The sequence below is a fragment of the Diplotaxodon limnothrissa genome, linkage group LG13, assembly GCF_057381915.1.
Source record: "Diplotaxodon limnothrissa isolate DT_005_m linkage group LG13, D_limnothrissa_male_GT1.1, whole genome shotgun sequence".
Lineage (NCBI taxonomy): Eukaryota > Metazoa > Chordata > Actinopteri > Cichliformes > Cichlidae > Diplotaxodon > Diplotaxodon limnothrissa.
In genome coordinates this window covers 14,033,038-14,047,578 of record NC_140608.1, presented here as the reverse complement: position 1 = coordinate 14,047,578, position 14,541 = coordinate 14,033,038, and the positions used below count along the sequence as shown (strand labels likewise).

The window sequence follows — 14,541 nt, the reverse complement described above, 5'->3', positions numbered from 1 at the left end:
ACACACACACACACACACACACACACACACACACACACACACACACACACACACACACACACACACACACCAAAAATGTACAGTTAAAGGCCTTAACTGCTTGTCTGAAAGCCACATTTCAATAGAGGGAATGTTTTGAGTTGAGCAGAAATCTGACCTCTTACTGTGGACAGAAGTGTTCCAGTTGGGTTTAAGAGTGTATTATTTTGGTCATGGTGGTCTTTCTTCCTTTCCTTCTCATTCTCACAGTCTTTCAGTATGAGACTGTTGTGTGCTCAGTCAACTGGTTACGTACCCCGTTTGACCATCTAGTATGTAGGTCACTTTCTTCTTGTAGTCTTCCAGCCATTTAGGCCTCATTTCTCCACTGACATTTCCCAGACAGCCCGTCAGCTCTTCACAGCTCCCATGGCTAACGGCAACCCTCTGCCACACTGCTTCACACCGTCGGTTTTCGACAGCTAACAACGCCGTCAGAGTAGTTTTCTCCTTTTTCTGTCTCACAGTGACTGTCTTTCTTCCCCTGCTGTCTCCACCTGCGTGTTTTACGGCTGTCAAGCCCATATGCTGCCAAGTCTGCGGGAGGAGGAATGCTTTGCTTCTTCACAGCTTCTCAACCTGTTCATTCATTAGGATGTGTGCTCAGCGGTCTGGTCAAAGAGCATCATCAGTGTGTGATTGTGGTTAATGAGCATTCACATTTTAGGCTGTGGGACGTCAAGCTTGTGTTCATCAGATTGTTTCCACAAGAGGAGTTTGGACAGTGCTATGCCACCAATCCTCAATCAGCTGGCTTCTGTCCTCCCTGCCAGGCTAAAGCTGTCCAGGACAAATGGTCCTGTGGCGCTTACAGCAGCGATACAGAATGACTGCAGTTTACATTTGCGGAAATACTTTTGCTAGCCTGCTGCATAATTTTTTGCAGCCTGTTAGTAAAATTTGTGCCTGTAAATATACAACTGTTAAAATGAACCAGCTTCCTCAGACTCTCCTCAGTAAAACCAGGAATGGGACTGAGATTATTATAGTGAACTGAACCGTATTAACAACTAATAGTAGGTGTGAAAAAAGGAAAAACAAATAAAATTATGTAGTTTGAAAAAAACGTAATTAAAATAATAAAAAATAAATAAAGTTTTAATTCAAATAAAAAAATGTGAATGAAAAACCTTCAATTTGGTCAAATTTTTCCTCACAACATGCTTGTCAAGGCTTGATTTAATTTTTTTTTTTACTTGGATGTCTGCTGGATGTCTGTGTTAATATTACAATATTTTTTTCTGAATTTAAAAAAAATCCCCACAATATGACTAAAACTAACACTGAAATTGATGAAAACTAAAACAAAATGAGCCGAAGTGTGGCAGTTGGGATTGTCAAACTCAATACCGACTCACAGGAAAATATTAGATACTATTTTTAAAAGGATTGGAGAAAAAAAAAAAAATAAGACAAAGCGTCTTATTTTTTTGTCATAAAAACTAAGGGGCTTTTTAAAAAAAAAATAAAAAATTTGAAACAATAAAAACAATAACATCAATGACAACAATATTTCTAAGCTGCCTGATAAAAAAAAAATTAAGATTCTCTTAGGTGGTGAAAAAAAGAGAGACTATTTTTAGGCTCTGTGAGGTAGTGCTGGTTTTTCTGGTGACATAAATAATTGTGTTATCTAGCTAAATGAACAGTCTATTAACAATACAGATGGGCAGAACTCATTTGTAAGCTAGCCTCCACATAGTTGCTAGCTGCTAGCTTAATGACGACAGATGGCTAATGTGGCTAATCAGATAATTGCTAATAGTTTAACAGGTAGCATTAACATGGGTACTGGCTAGATTAACATTTATAATAACTTTTAAAAACACGAGAATGTTGTTGGCATGACCTCTGACCTCTTGAAATTTGTCAAAGTGTCAAAGTCATGTGAACAGGTGTTATTGGCAGGAGGGGCTGTGTGCCTGCCATTCTGCAGTACTGTGTGAAGTTGTGTGTCAGCTGGAGGAGGCAAACAAGGCGCTGCTGGTATTAACACTGCTGCAAATGATCGTCTTATCCTTTTCAGTAGTGATTTGTATCTGAGTATTTTTTTTTTAACAACTCTAGTAGCAGTAATATGGTTTCTGAATGGAATGATTAACAAAACCTGTGAGATGTGGGAACTCTAAATTGAGTTGTTTGCCTTATCCTGCTTTGTTTTAAGTAACTGTCTCATCATAATGACTCATTTGCTAGCCAGTGGTTCTATGTTTGTTTTTGATTTGAAAAGTTTCTGGCACAAATCGATTCTGCTGCTGAAAATCTCTGCAGCCAACAGTAGTTTCTCCTGTGACCATTTAGTTGTGATTTGGCTCTGATCTGAACACAATTGCCTGTCCCAGTGGTGCTGTTCATATACACGTCAGTGGGAGTGGTTCAATGCATTCTTTGGTCTCATATATTGAAATTGTAGTTGTATATGTGTGTAAGAAAAAGAGCACATGTGGATCAATCTGTGTGAAAACTTCAGTGAGCCACTGTGCTTGCTTATTCTCTGACTTGGAGTATCATTTCACATAATGTGGCTCAATTTGAAACAGGTCAGAAAAAGGCTCAGAAGAGGGACCCCAGCAGCTGGCAGATATAAACGTAATGAGTTTTTCAGCATTGTAGCAGTGTTTCAAGCTTCTTTGAATTTATAGAGATACAGGGCAATGGAGCATAGCTGCCACATGTCCACCCCAGGGAAGGTGCACCAGGAAATACTCTCAGGCATCAATCTGCTTGGGACAGAAGATGAAGACGGATTAGATTGTGATGTCATAAATCCGGTTTCTCCTCAGGAAGTGTGTCAGCATTGGGAATTCTTACAGAATTTCCAGAGGGTGGAATGGATTTGACTGAGACTGGGAAGTGGAAATCTTTTTACTATAGGAGCTCAGTCTGATACCTAATAATTTTCAGCCTCTAAAGTAATACTGCGGTACTGTAATGTGAAATCCCGCACAAAGTCAGTATCAGAAAACATCTGTATATGGAGGGAGTTAATATGCCTTTGCTGCAGTGCCAAAAGCCATTGCTTAGCTCTCTTTGATTGGAAAACAAAGGAAACAGCAATGACTGATACTGTAGCTAATAAACAGCAGACTTTTGCTTGAACTGGCACTAAATCTGACTTTGGCATACTGTGCCATTATTTAGATGTGGAATAAACACAGAGACAAGCAATGCTGAATCCAGAGGCATGGCTTAATCACGTGTGCAGGGCGTATTCTGCAATCTTTTTGTAGATCTGAACAATGTGACCGTTTGTATACCGCTGTTCTTTATGTGTTTTTCTTTCTTTTACATACCATAGCTACTCCCTCCTTAAACAGAAATGGATGGGAATGCCAGAATTCTTTACATCAACCGGACATCCAAAAATCAGCCACACACACTGCCCAGTACATATATTTTTGAAATTCATGCTTAGGACAATGTAAGAAATATGCAATCTTACAGCTCAGTGTGGCACTGAACTGTCAAGGATTGTGTCAATACGGCATCAATAAGTCATCTGTCCTTGAAGAAGATGAGCTAAGGTGGAAAGATTAATGTCGGGACAACTTTAAAAGACCTGACTGTCATTGGAGCAATTTCAAGGACTTTGTAAAAAATTGCTTGATGTTTTCAAAATGTCAGTCATAAAGGTCAGCCTATGTCATAAACAGTATGAATCCATGGATTTATCCTGACTAAACACTATAGCCTGGTGGTGGCATTTGAGCATTGCCTAAATGTCACTGCTTTGCTGAACAGGTGTGTCCTTTAAGATGGCTCTTCCTGCGGGATACTGCAGCATTTGAAGATGTTTCCAGAAAGAGTTAATTTAGTGCAGCCACCCAATATCAAACAATATAAAAAGATTTTGAAATGGTGTTGTATAACAGCTTACATGCAGATATTTGACAGGCTTCTGTTTATATAACAAAACAAAACATCATTGCTAAACGGAAAAAGCATTTGTTTTCCATATATTTGTTCTGTCACCCCTCTCTTTAATAACCCCCAAATCTTTGTCTCTTAGTCTTTCTTTTTTAATGTTGTCAGGGTTTCATCAGCGATGACCACCCTGAAGATAAGACACTGGAAATCCAAAAAGGCATGTGTGTGGGTGTATGCGCGTATCCTCGTAAGCACCTGTAATGAGCTCCACATGTGTGTGTATCAGAGCCCAGGCTAACGAAGCCCAGTCCATTATTTATTTTCCTGTGGTCCTGTCGCTTCGCTTGTCGATGCACCTGTGTATACACGCACACACATCCACCATCTGTCTATAATGACCGTTCTCGTTCGTACCGCATAGCACTACGGTCCCTCGAGTGGTCATTAGACGAGAGAGCGAGAGAGTTGCTGAGGAAGGGAGAGCAGTGGTTTCGGTGTAGATTTGGAACTAGTTTTTTGGTTTTACTTTGCGAAGGAGTGCCTGGGGGTCAGTGTAGGGTGGACACATAATGCTCAGAAAGTTAATAGAACACACAAAGTGTGTGTTTTGATTACTCTCAGTGCCTTCGAGGCTTATATGATTTGCTTTGCCTGCTTTGTTTTTCCCTCTGTTAGGAGAATACAATCTACTATTGAGGTTTAAAGTAAATCTTACATTTACACAAACCAGAGGTCAACAAATCCACCAAACAACCTTGGGTGTCGGAGTCAAGTTCATCTGGTTAGGACTTGAAAACAAACCTAAAATTCAAATCACTTCTTCAATTACTTGATTTCCTGTTTATTTGCAGCAATGGCCAGCTCCCAGCAGGGAACTGCTCCCATTATACCCAAAGCACTTAGCTTTCTGGCCTTGTGGCCCTACCCAAATCCCCTGTGCTGGCTCCTGCTAATCCCCACCGATTGTAGAAGGACATGGCAGACAGAGAGGGAAGGGGTGGGGGGCGGTGTTTGGTTGGAGGAGGCTGGAACAGAAAGACAAACAGGCAGCTCAAATGTGGCTTTAAAGGACGTCTTAATATCTCCCAGTAGAGTTGGAACTTAGCTTGAACTTCCTTTTAGCACCTTGAGCCTCCTTGATTTCCAACAAAAAAACACTAGCTTTTAAAGAAGTTCTCAACATTTATTATACCAGGATTATGTTTTAGCAAAAAACTAAGTGCACTGTGTGTGTGTGTGTGTGTGTGTGTGTGTGTGTGTGTGTGTGTGTCACTTTTGTCAGAAGTGTGCAGTTGTTTTAATCCCTCAAGTGTGACAGCCTCTATGCTGCTATGCGCTCATTAAGCTGTTATTGAATAGTTTCAGAGGTAAAATGTAATTATTAATTTTTGTTTGCATCCTTCTCTTTGCAGGGAGCTGAATGGGAATAACCTCACACGAATCACTAAGAGTGACTTTGCTGGACTGAAGTACCTCAGAGTTTTGTAAGTACTCACCTTCTGTTTATGGGCAGTAATGAATTGTTTGTACAGTAGGAGTATCTGTGGAGCATGTTGGTGGCTGAGTTTATCTAGCCATGCATATCTGAATTGTATCTACCCTAGCAGTTTGCAGCTATACTGACTTTCTGCTGATATTAGCATAAACCCACTGAAGTGGCAATGCATTCATCAAGAGTCCTACTCCAAAGTACATTAAGCTCCTGAGTGACTGCAACCACTGATGTAATGGCCTTCTCTCTCACTGTATTCTGCCTGTTGTAGTTGCACTTTACCGTCCCTTAGACACACACATGCTCACTTGCCCTCTGTTCCCTCACATCAGCATGTAATGTGCACACAAGCGCCAGTTCTAAATGGGCTCTCAACACAGCTAACACATTCAGGTGAAGTCATCAATTCCCTCTCCTGTGAAATTAAACAGCACTTGTGACTTCGGGTAATAAAGTAGTTATAAAAGTTTCTCTGTGTGTATGTGCACACAAACTGGTGAGCACTGCTATAGGTGTTAAAAACGCTGCTAAAGGGGAAGCGCTGTAGACCCGAACATGTTTTAAATGTAACATGATCTCAGCATAATTCCTATTACCCTGCAAAGTCTGACTGTTTTCAATCCTCATGGTTACTCGCCCATCCCCCCTGCCCATTTTTTCCCTCCTGGTCCCAACGTTTCTCGTCCCTTGTTGTCTTCCTAAGCATGCCCCTTTTTCTGCACCACCTCCTACCCTCATGTGGAGGTTAAATGCCTTCGTGTCGACAGCTTGCTTCTAGCAAGTAAGAAGGAAACAACTTGCAGGGCTACCAAAAACAGAACTTCCCTTGCTGTTAAGCTTGTGATCCACTCTCACTGCCACAGTAAGGCACATATACATACACACACAGACACACACACACACACACACACACACACACACACACACACACACACACACACAGGATTTCCTTCCATATACATGAAGTATGATAAACAAAATGCTGGTACAATGAAAGTTGTAAACTAAAAAACAAGTATCTACATATGTTGGCTTTGTGGGGCAACAGCAGGTTGACCTCTGATCCTGCCCTCAGAAGGAGCAAGAACAGGAGCAGAGGTTTATCTTTACACTGAGCTGCCATCTCTTCTGTCAGTCTAAAATCAACACAGCTGATTTACATCCACCTATCCGAGTGCTTGGCTCTTCAAAATCTGCAGTGTGTCTCTGTTCTGTGATGAAATGCGTACTGAGTAATAAAGGAACAATCAACAAAAAGTAGATAGCAAAAGAGATCAGAGAAATTTAAGGTTATGTACCTGCAGGTTGCCTTAAAAAAAAGAAAAAAAAAGTTTTCTCAATTCAAAAGTACTCATCACAGTTTTTTCCGCTTCCATCTAAATTCATGAGAAAGAGATCTGAGATGAATTGCACGTTTCTCTCCATGTTTATGGAGTGTGAAAAGTGATTAGCATTTATATTCGATGGGGAGGAAGCCCAGATTGCTGAGTTGCAGTGCGCCATGGCCTCACAGGAGACATGAGAGGTTACCTTCAACACAGAACAGTTGTGTATGTAATGAAGGAGAGCACTTGTTGCTTCTAAAGCTGCTGGACACTTTTCTCTCCTTCCTGATTTTGTGTTATTGTAACACTCCAAAACTATCTAAGCCCCTTTTTTGTGTCTTAGCTTTGGCATTGTACTTGAGGAAGGGATGTGTTGCAACTTGTGTGCATGGATTCTGTGTTTGTGTGCATCCATGTTTGCTTGTTTATGTCTAATAGCCTTGATGTGGTGCCTAAAAACTCTGATATGGTACAGCTATGCTGTTTCACAGGCGCACGCACACACACGCACATCCCACTTTCCCTTGATTCAGTCAGATGTCAAAAACTTGGAGCTCACCTCACACTTTCTGACCCCCTGCCTACTTTTCGTCTCTTCTCCACCCAGCTACTACACTCAGTGGACCACACTAGAGCACCAGACACACACTTTCTGAACCACCTTGGAAACTTTCCTGGCTGCTATCCCTCCTCCTTTTGCCAAGATTCCCAGTGCCCCTCAGTCCACACCACTGCCCTCTGTGTGTTTGTGTGTATGTGGAAGAGAAGTGTTGAATATACTGCACCCTACTTGAATATATAAATACTGTACATACTGCAAAATCCCTTGCCCCCTAAACCCTAAAACCAAGCCCATTACACAATTCTAAAGCCAGAGTGACCCCCTACAGACGTTGACGTGACGTAACTTCTCGTTCCCTTCTTTTCTGCAGGCAGCTGGTGGAGAATCAGATTACTGTGATTGAGCGTGGGGCCTTTGATGACATGAAGGAGCTGGAAAGACTGTGAGTATGACCAATGGTTGTCTTTAGATAGCCTGAACACACTTAAACTTGAAATGAAAATCCCACCCTTATTCTCATGTGTTTTCACTCTCTGTATTTGTTGGGGGTAATGAGACTAACAGGAATGATACATAAAATCTTGCGAAATCAAGTGTGTGGCACTATCTTGGCCTTTCATTGTGGTTGGATGGTGCTAAGAGGGTACGGTGTGGGCTGCGAGTATTTTTATTAGCTCTGCCTGACAGGAATGCCCTCAGTGGGATATGTGGGCTTAAAAGGCCTCCCCCACCGCAGACCCTGGCTCATCTGGACAGCACCAGGACTCCTTGACAGCTTGTAAACTCGCCGGGAAAACACACAGACAAACGCAATCAACCACTCCTTAACCCGCTCATTAGTAAATCAATAGTGCTAGCCACATGGAAACCTGCACAGCAGATGACTTTATGGACCACGCCGTAATGCAGACATAGTGGTTAACTTATAAAAGACTTTCCCCTGATCTGAAACCCACATTAACAGTCTGTGTTACCAAACTTGAGACCACGCACAGCTTGCCTTTCCTCCTCCTCCTCCATATTCAACAGATCCCAAACATTGGGTAGACATTTCCATGTGCCAGACCAATGTGGAAATTGAGTGGCTCGTTTCTTTAATGTTTAAAAGCCACTAACCCACCAGCAGGTACAGTTCAGTGTGAACGAAGCAGCAGCAGACCATTAATGTCCATTATGCACTAAATCTCCCTCTCAGCTGGCCGAACACTCTTCTCAGTGTATACAGTGTGTGGCACAAGTCCTAACATCTGTCTGAATTTGTCTGAAGGCATGGCAGTGGCCTCACATTTGCAGCGTCTCTGTGCCACAGTCCTCTCATTCGCTCCCATGGGCCTCAAATGGGCCATTCAAAAAGGAGAGAGTTGTGGTTTTCAACAGATTAGCAACAGTCTGTTCTCCATTGACTTAATTGTTGTATTTGCATAAAGCCTGCCAGTCTTAGATGTTAGCTGTTTGACGTGGAGTCTCTTGCCAACCACCACTCCTCTCAGTGTGTCCTTGGGCTTGAATAAGCTCATCCATTCCTCTTAATTTTATTTAGAAACATATTTTTTCCAATAGATCGTCCCGAATAAAATGTTTTAGTGTTCCTATAACTGAATGGATATGATTCACTTTTAAAAAAATTGAAATGTTGCTATTTTGTTGTTCTGGGAAAGTCAACAGAATGCTATTTTGCAAGGCAAAACAAAGTAATTTAACTGTGTAGCGATAATTTACGGCACTGTCTCTGACCAGTTGGATATTTATGTGACATGCAGAGCACACTGAAACACAATAGCCTGTGGCTAAGCCGATTCTACGGCAGCTAGAAGAAATTATTCACAGCCTACACATTCAAGGACACACATGCATAGACACACACGCACAATCACTGGTTGATCATACGTTTTCCTTGCTGCAGGCGGCTGAACCGTAATCAACTGCAGCAGCTTCCTGAGTTGCTGTTTCAGAAGAACCCTGGCCTGTCTCGACTGTAAGTACATTCGCTTTTTTATTAATTTACCTCTTCCTCTCTGTCAGCGCACACTATGCAAACCACCAAAGATGGCTCAGTTAGGCAGGTCTGGTGAATTCTGGCTTTGGTTTGATTAGGTATAAACACAATTAAAGTACAAATATATTTCAATTGCACTTGGTGAAATACACATCAGAACTCTTTCTTGTTGACCGTAAGGCAAAATGAACTGGGTGAGAAGAATGGACATCTAAACTAGTTGGCTTCATATCTACATTAATGGATTTGTAAGCAGTAATAACTTGCACATTAATTTGCAATTTGTTTGTGACGCAGTTTTGAAATTCCTAATCCGGAAGAACGGTCTTTTGTGGGGCAGCTTCTGCAGCTCACAGCACAGATCCTGCTCTTTTAAATGGCAAAGATAACTTAGCATTCCAAATTAAAGTCACTATGCCGACAATGCTTGCTGCCACAAGTGTAACAGCTCTTTTGCACATATGGAAAAATTTGTGGTTGTACTTTGGCTGTCTCATTGTGTGGGTTTGTCTGAAAAATAACGTAAAAGTGTCTGAATGACAGAATGGCACCAGTTTAAGAGCTGGATGAAGCCAGCAATGTTACGTATCCCGTGTCTGAAAAGGGCTTCAGACTGTCTGCAAGAGGATCCAGGGGTGACAGAGATTTGATCAGACTGGAGCTAAGGGACAAATTAGACTGTGAACCTAAGTCCAGGTGAAAGGATGGCTTTGTTACTTAATGAGATTGTTTTATGTCATGCGAGTCCGCCAGCATGCTCCACCTTCATCATATGAATGGTGAAGGTGGAGCACACTTTCGTTTGCTTCTTGTTAAGACCGGTCCCATTCAGTCACACACCCACACATCCTTCCACTTATGCACCTCATGCAGCGAGACGATCCCACAGTAATGCTTAACTTTTATTCCCATCTACAAAGAGGCTCTATGTTTCTTTTTCTTTCTTTGGTATAATCAGTGTCCCTGTTGCTAACTGATCATTGGAGCCCCTATTATTCGCGTTCAGATTACCTGGAGCATCTGGGAATAATGAAACAGTGGGACATGGAAAAGCCATTTCCCTTCCTTCTATACTCATAGTGATACTACTAACCCATGATCCTAGCCTTAGCCCTCCATCTGTTTATCTTGCGTTTGATGTTTAATACCATCTTGAATCTATCTGTCGCTTCCTTGCAACTATTTCCCCACGTCACCTATCATTATGCCCAAACCAGCCGCTGGGAATTTAAGGCCTCCTCTTTTGGTACAAGGCTGGTTGTCTTGTTGTTTGCTCACACTGAGCAGCACTGAGTTGTGTGTCTAGTAGACTAAGAGCAGACCAAGGCTTCTCAGACCAGCGGATGGCCTTGAACCAGTGTGATTGGTCCATCTGGAGCAGCTGGCGTAGCCAGCAGCCAAATGATTGTGCTAACACATCCAGTCTAACTTCATGGTCATTATTCTAAACCTATCACTGGGTTCTCAGCCATGTTCTGGAGAGTGAGACTTTGTTTAACATTGCTTAATCGATTCGCTATGTGTCTGTGTATACACTCATTTGTTCTTTATCCTTGGTTAGACAGAAGAGAACAGTAATTGACCTTGAGGCTTTTCAGGTGTGAAAGTGCCTGGCATTTTTTAACAGTTAAAACAAATCCAAGGCCAAGGAATCAGCAATAATTCAATCTTTATGGTGCCAGTGCTTGACTGACAGATACTACTTTGTGAAAGACTTGTAGTCCTTGTTAAAAAAAATTTGGGCTAGTAGCGTGGGATCAGGAGCAGCAGTAGAAGACAAAGATATTTTTTTCCTAAGGTGTTTCTCAACTCCTGAGCAGTGTTCCCGACCACACCATGGGTTCTGGTTGCAGTCGGATGCGGTTGGGTTACAGCCTCGTCTCGCTCCCGCCAGCAGCTTTTAATGGACTTAAAAGGTCCTCATCTCCCAGAGGAAGACTTTCACTGCTATGTCATGTGTGCATTTATGTGTGTGTCTGAGGACGACAGAGAAAGAGAGGGAGAGAGCTCAATAGACAAAGAGAGTCTGTGGTTGCGTATGTATTTGTGTGCGAGTCTTTGCACTTGCTCAAAGAGCTCACTGGGGCTTGTTAGGGTCTGCCTTTATGATCCCAACAAAAGAGGTTAATGTGAAAGCCCGCTGCCCTCAGGTGTAGCACAAACCCAGATGGTTTCTCTTCTCTTGGAAGCAGGATTAATTGCTCCCCTTCTGCTTTTTTATACTTTTACGCTCTTGCTGTCTTTTTTGCTCTACTCTTTTTTTTATTATTCTCTTTGCTCATTCTAGAGTGAGGGTTTTAAGGAAAGCTTGTATAACAAAGTGGCCATTTGTCTTAGACACCCTGCTGAGAGGACAAACAGAACGAAGGGCAAAAGGGGGTAGAGGAGCGAGGGATAGCAGATGAGATTGTCGCTCTCATTAAACTTTAGAGGAAAAGCTACCGGGTTAATAAAAGGGTGTTGGTTAAATGAGCAGTGTAGTGTTGTTTTGTGGGAAGTTTTTAAACACTTGATCCCATGGAGTCATTACGTTAACGGGGTAATGAGTTTGCTCTACAAAGGGAAGATGAATTAATCCAAGTGCTCTTGCTAGAACACATTTTTAAAGAGCTCTAGTAAAGTCTACCGTAAAAGAAAGAAATATTTAGCATTTAGAAATAACTGAATTTTATCTTGTGCTTGAGCGTCAAAGCTAATAGGTTTAAGGTGTATAATGTGTCTTGGTTCATTTAAAAAACAGAAAACTGCACAGGTGGATTTTCAAGAGCTACGTACTTTCTCTTGTGAGAGCCAAACTCTTTATACAGAGCCCTGCTACACTGCCTCCTATCTTTTGCCATGCCTCAGAGATCCTGGAGACACTGATGCATGGGGGAAATAGGAAAGATAATTGGAATTGATTAGAGATGATTAGGGAGAGACGGAGTTAGTTAAAGCTTCCTGTGATGGATGACCCCGACAAGAAGGCATGGGAACAGTGGCTCGGAGGTGAGAGGCGCTGCGCAGAACATCACTGAACAATAACAGTGAAAATAGAGTTGCATTCATCACTGTTAACGACCTGTTGCCCCCCTCTCACCACCCTTGACTACTCCTTATCCCACTTCCACTGCGCTTCAGATCTGTAATCTACTCATCCATGTTTGTAATTAGTGTGCTTTCGCAGTGGGAGAGCAGGAGGAAGGAAGGACCGCAGGATGGAGGGAAAAAAGTGGCATAGGTGAGTAGAGTCGGGGGCGTGTAGAGCAATTGGTCTGATAGCTGGCCCCAGGGAATAGCATCTGGTTTAGGCTGACGATGGGTGACTGGGGGAGGAGGAGACAAAAGGGTATTTTGAGGTTTTTGAGCAAGCGTATTTGCTTGGGACAGCAACACAGGTTTGTTTAGAGGGGGTGTCGCGTTCGATAATGACCAACTTTTTGTATTATGTTGTGGGTTAAGGAGATAATCAGGGAAGGTTTTCTCTTGTATAACTCCCCAGGAAAGATGAGGGAGGTGGAGGGATGTGGGAAGGGTGTGGTAGTACCTGCACTACAGGGGAGCTGAGGAAACCCTGGCAAAGGTTTGAAAAAGGGGGTGTGTCTCATCCGTCTTTAAGAAGCTTTTTTACATCCTTCAATTTAACGTTAATGCCTGGCAACGGGTACTCTAATATACACAAACACCAAACGCACACACACACACATTCACTGAGACACACAGGCAAATGTGCACACACAAGAGAAAGAAAACTGAGGGAAAATGTAAATAACACTAATTAGACACAAACACTCAGAGAATAACACTATAATTAGATCTCTGTGTGTGGATGGTATGCATACACAAGGGATTACGTCCTTTCTGTGGCTCTGACTGTAGATAAAAGAGCCGCTTCAGATATGTGTTGATGCAAAGCTGCTTCTTCTGTGTTTGTGTTGGAGAGATGCTGTGTTTTGTGTTTGTTGATTGCTTGATGCTTAGGGAACAGTAGCTCAGAGTGAAAATAAAGAATTATTTAGGGTAGGAAATCTTGAATAAAGTGCACTATCATTAAGCCTATAAATCATCTCTCTGTCACAGTTTTCCCACTTGTTTTGACTTTGTTACCATTCAGCACATATACACTATTTTCCCCTTTTCATTTGCTTCAGATTGATTGGCTTGTAAACTTGCTCCAGTGTTCCAAGACTTCTTGTGCCATAAAGCAAGCAAATTAACTCTTTTGACTTTTGACTTTTTGTGTATGACTGCGTGAAAGACTGAGTTGAATGTGTGTGGGGGGGGGTTTCTCTCCTCGTGACCGTTTGTGTTTGTATAATACTGTGCTGTGTAGGCGTCTTTGCATGCATGCATGCATGTGTGTGTGCATCTGGCAGGCTGTTAATGCTTCAAGCTGGTCTTGTTGTTTCCTTCTCTTTGTCTCTTCTGATGAATGACCTGCCTCAGTGTGCTAGGACTCTCTCTCTTCCTTAGAGGACTGTTTGGGCTCCCGCTTGGCAGCAGTCCCCATGGCAACTCATCTTCATCAGAAGGTTTCTGTGCCATCAGTGGTAGACATCCTGATTTCTTGACTGTGGTTTGTCTGACACTAAGTAAATAATGACAGCACAGACTTCAGTGAAGCTAGCTTCAGACTTCACACTGTGTATCCATTTCGAAACTTCCGTCTAGTACATTGTATACACTATGAAGTTACTTGCACAGTATGTGAATTGTGACAGTATTGTCATTATGGTAGTACGTTTTTATTGAACACACTTAACAAAACTGATTATAATGTTTGACTATTGTAGCTTCAGCCACACGTTTTATGTGCATCTTGGCCAGCCTCTGACTATGCATGCTATTGAGATCTTCTATGGTGAAAATGACAGTTTAATTTGGACATCCAACTTTTTTTTAAATCTGCTGCTATTGGCTGTTTTGCTAGCATTTGCATCTCTCACTCAATTGCCCAAATGGTCTTTGGGTTTTCTGACAGTGTTTCAAAGCTTGTCTTTGGACATTGGTTCCTTTTTCACTTCATTTTAAGTCCAGTACAGGATGTTATGGCTCATTCAAGCATAGAAAACTTATATCAAGAGACAAGCCAGGGATCCACCATGCAAAACCATCTGAAAAGCATCTGATTGTCAAGGGCTTCATTTTGAACATGAAAACAAAAATCGCACACCTCAGTATTAATGCATCAGTGTGAGAGCATCTTGACAGAGAACGGAACAAAAGGCAGCCAACCTCCAAAGAAGAGTTTTCAATGTCCTTCAAAAAGCCTGGAGAACTA

General features: G+C 42.1%; 1 protein-coding gene across 2 annotated transcripts in view; it reads left to right on the top strand.

Moving 5' to 3' along the window:
* The window catches only part of slit1a (slit homolog 1a (Drosophila)), an 80,906-nt gene that overhangs the window by 5,855 nt on the left and 60,510 nt on the right, over positions 1–14,541 (top strand). For both annotated transcript variants that reach the window (XM_085369282.1, XM_085369281.1), the window contains exons 2-4: positions 5,319–5,390; positions 7,656–7,727; positions 9,189–9,260. In XM_085369282.1, coding sequence (XP_085225408.1) covers positions 5,319–5,390; positions 7,656–7,727; positions 9,189–9,260 — 216 coding nt within the window. The remainder of the gene's footprint in view (positions 1–5,318; positions 5,391–7,655; positions 7,728–9,188; positions 9,261–14,541) is intronic.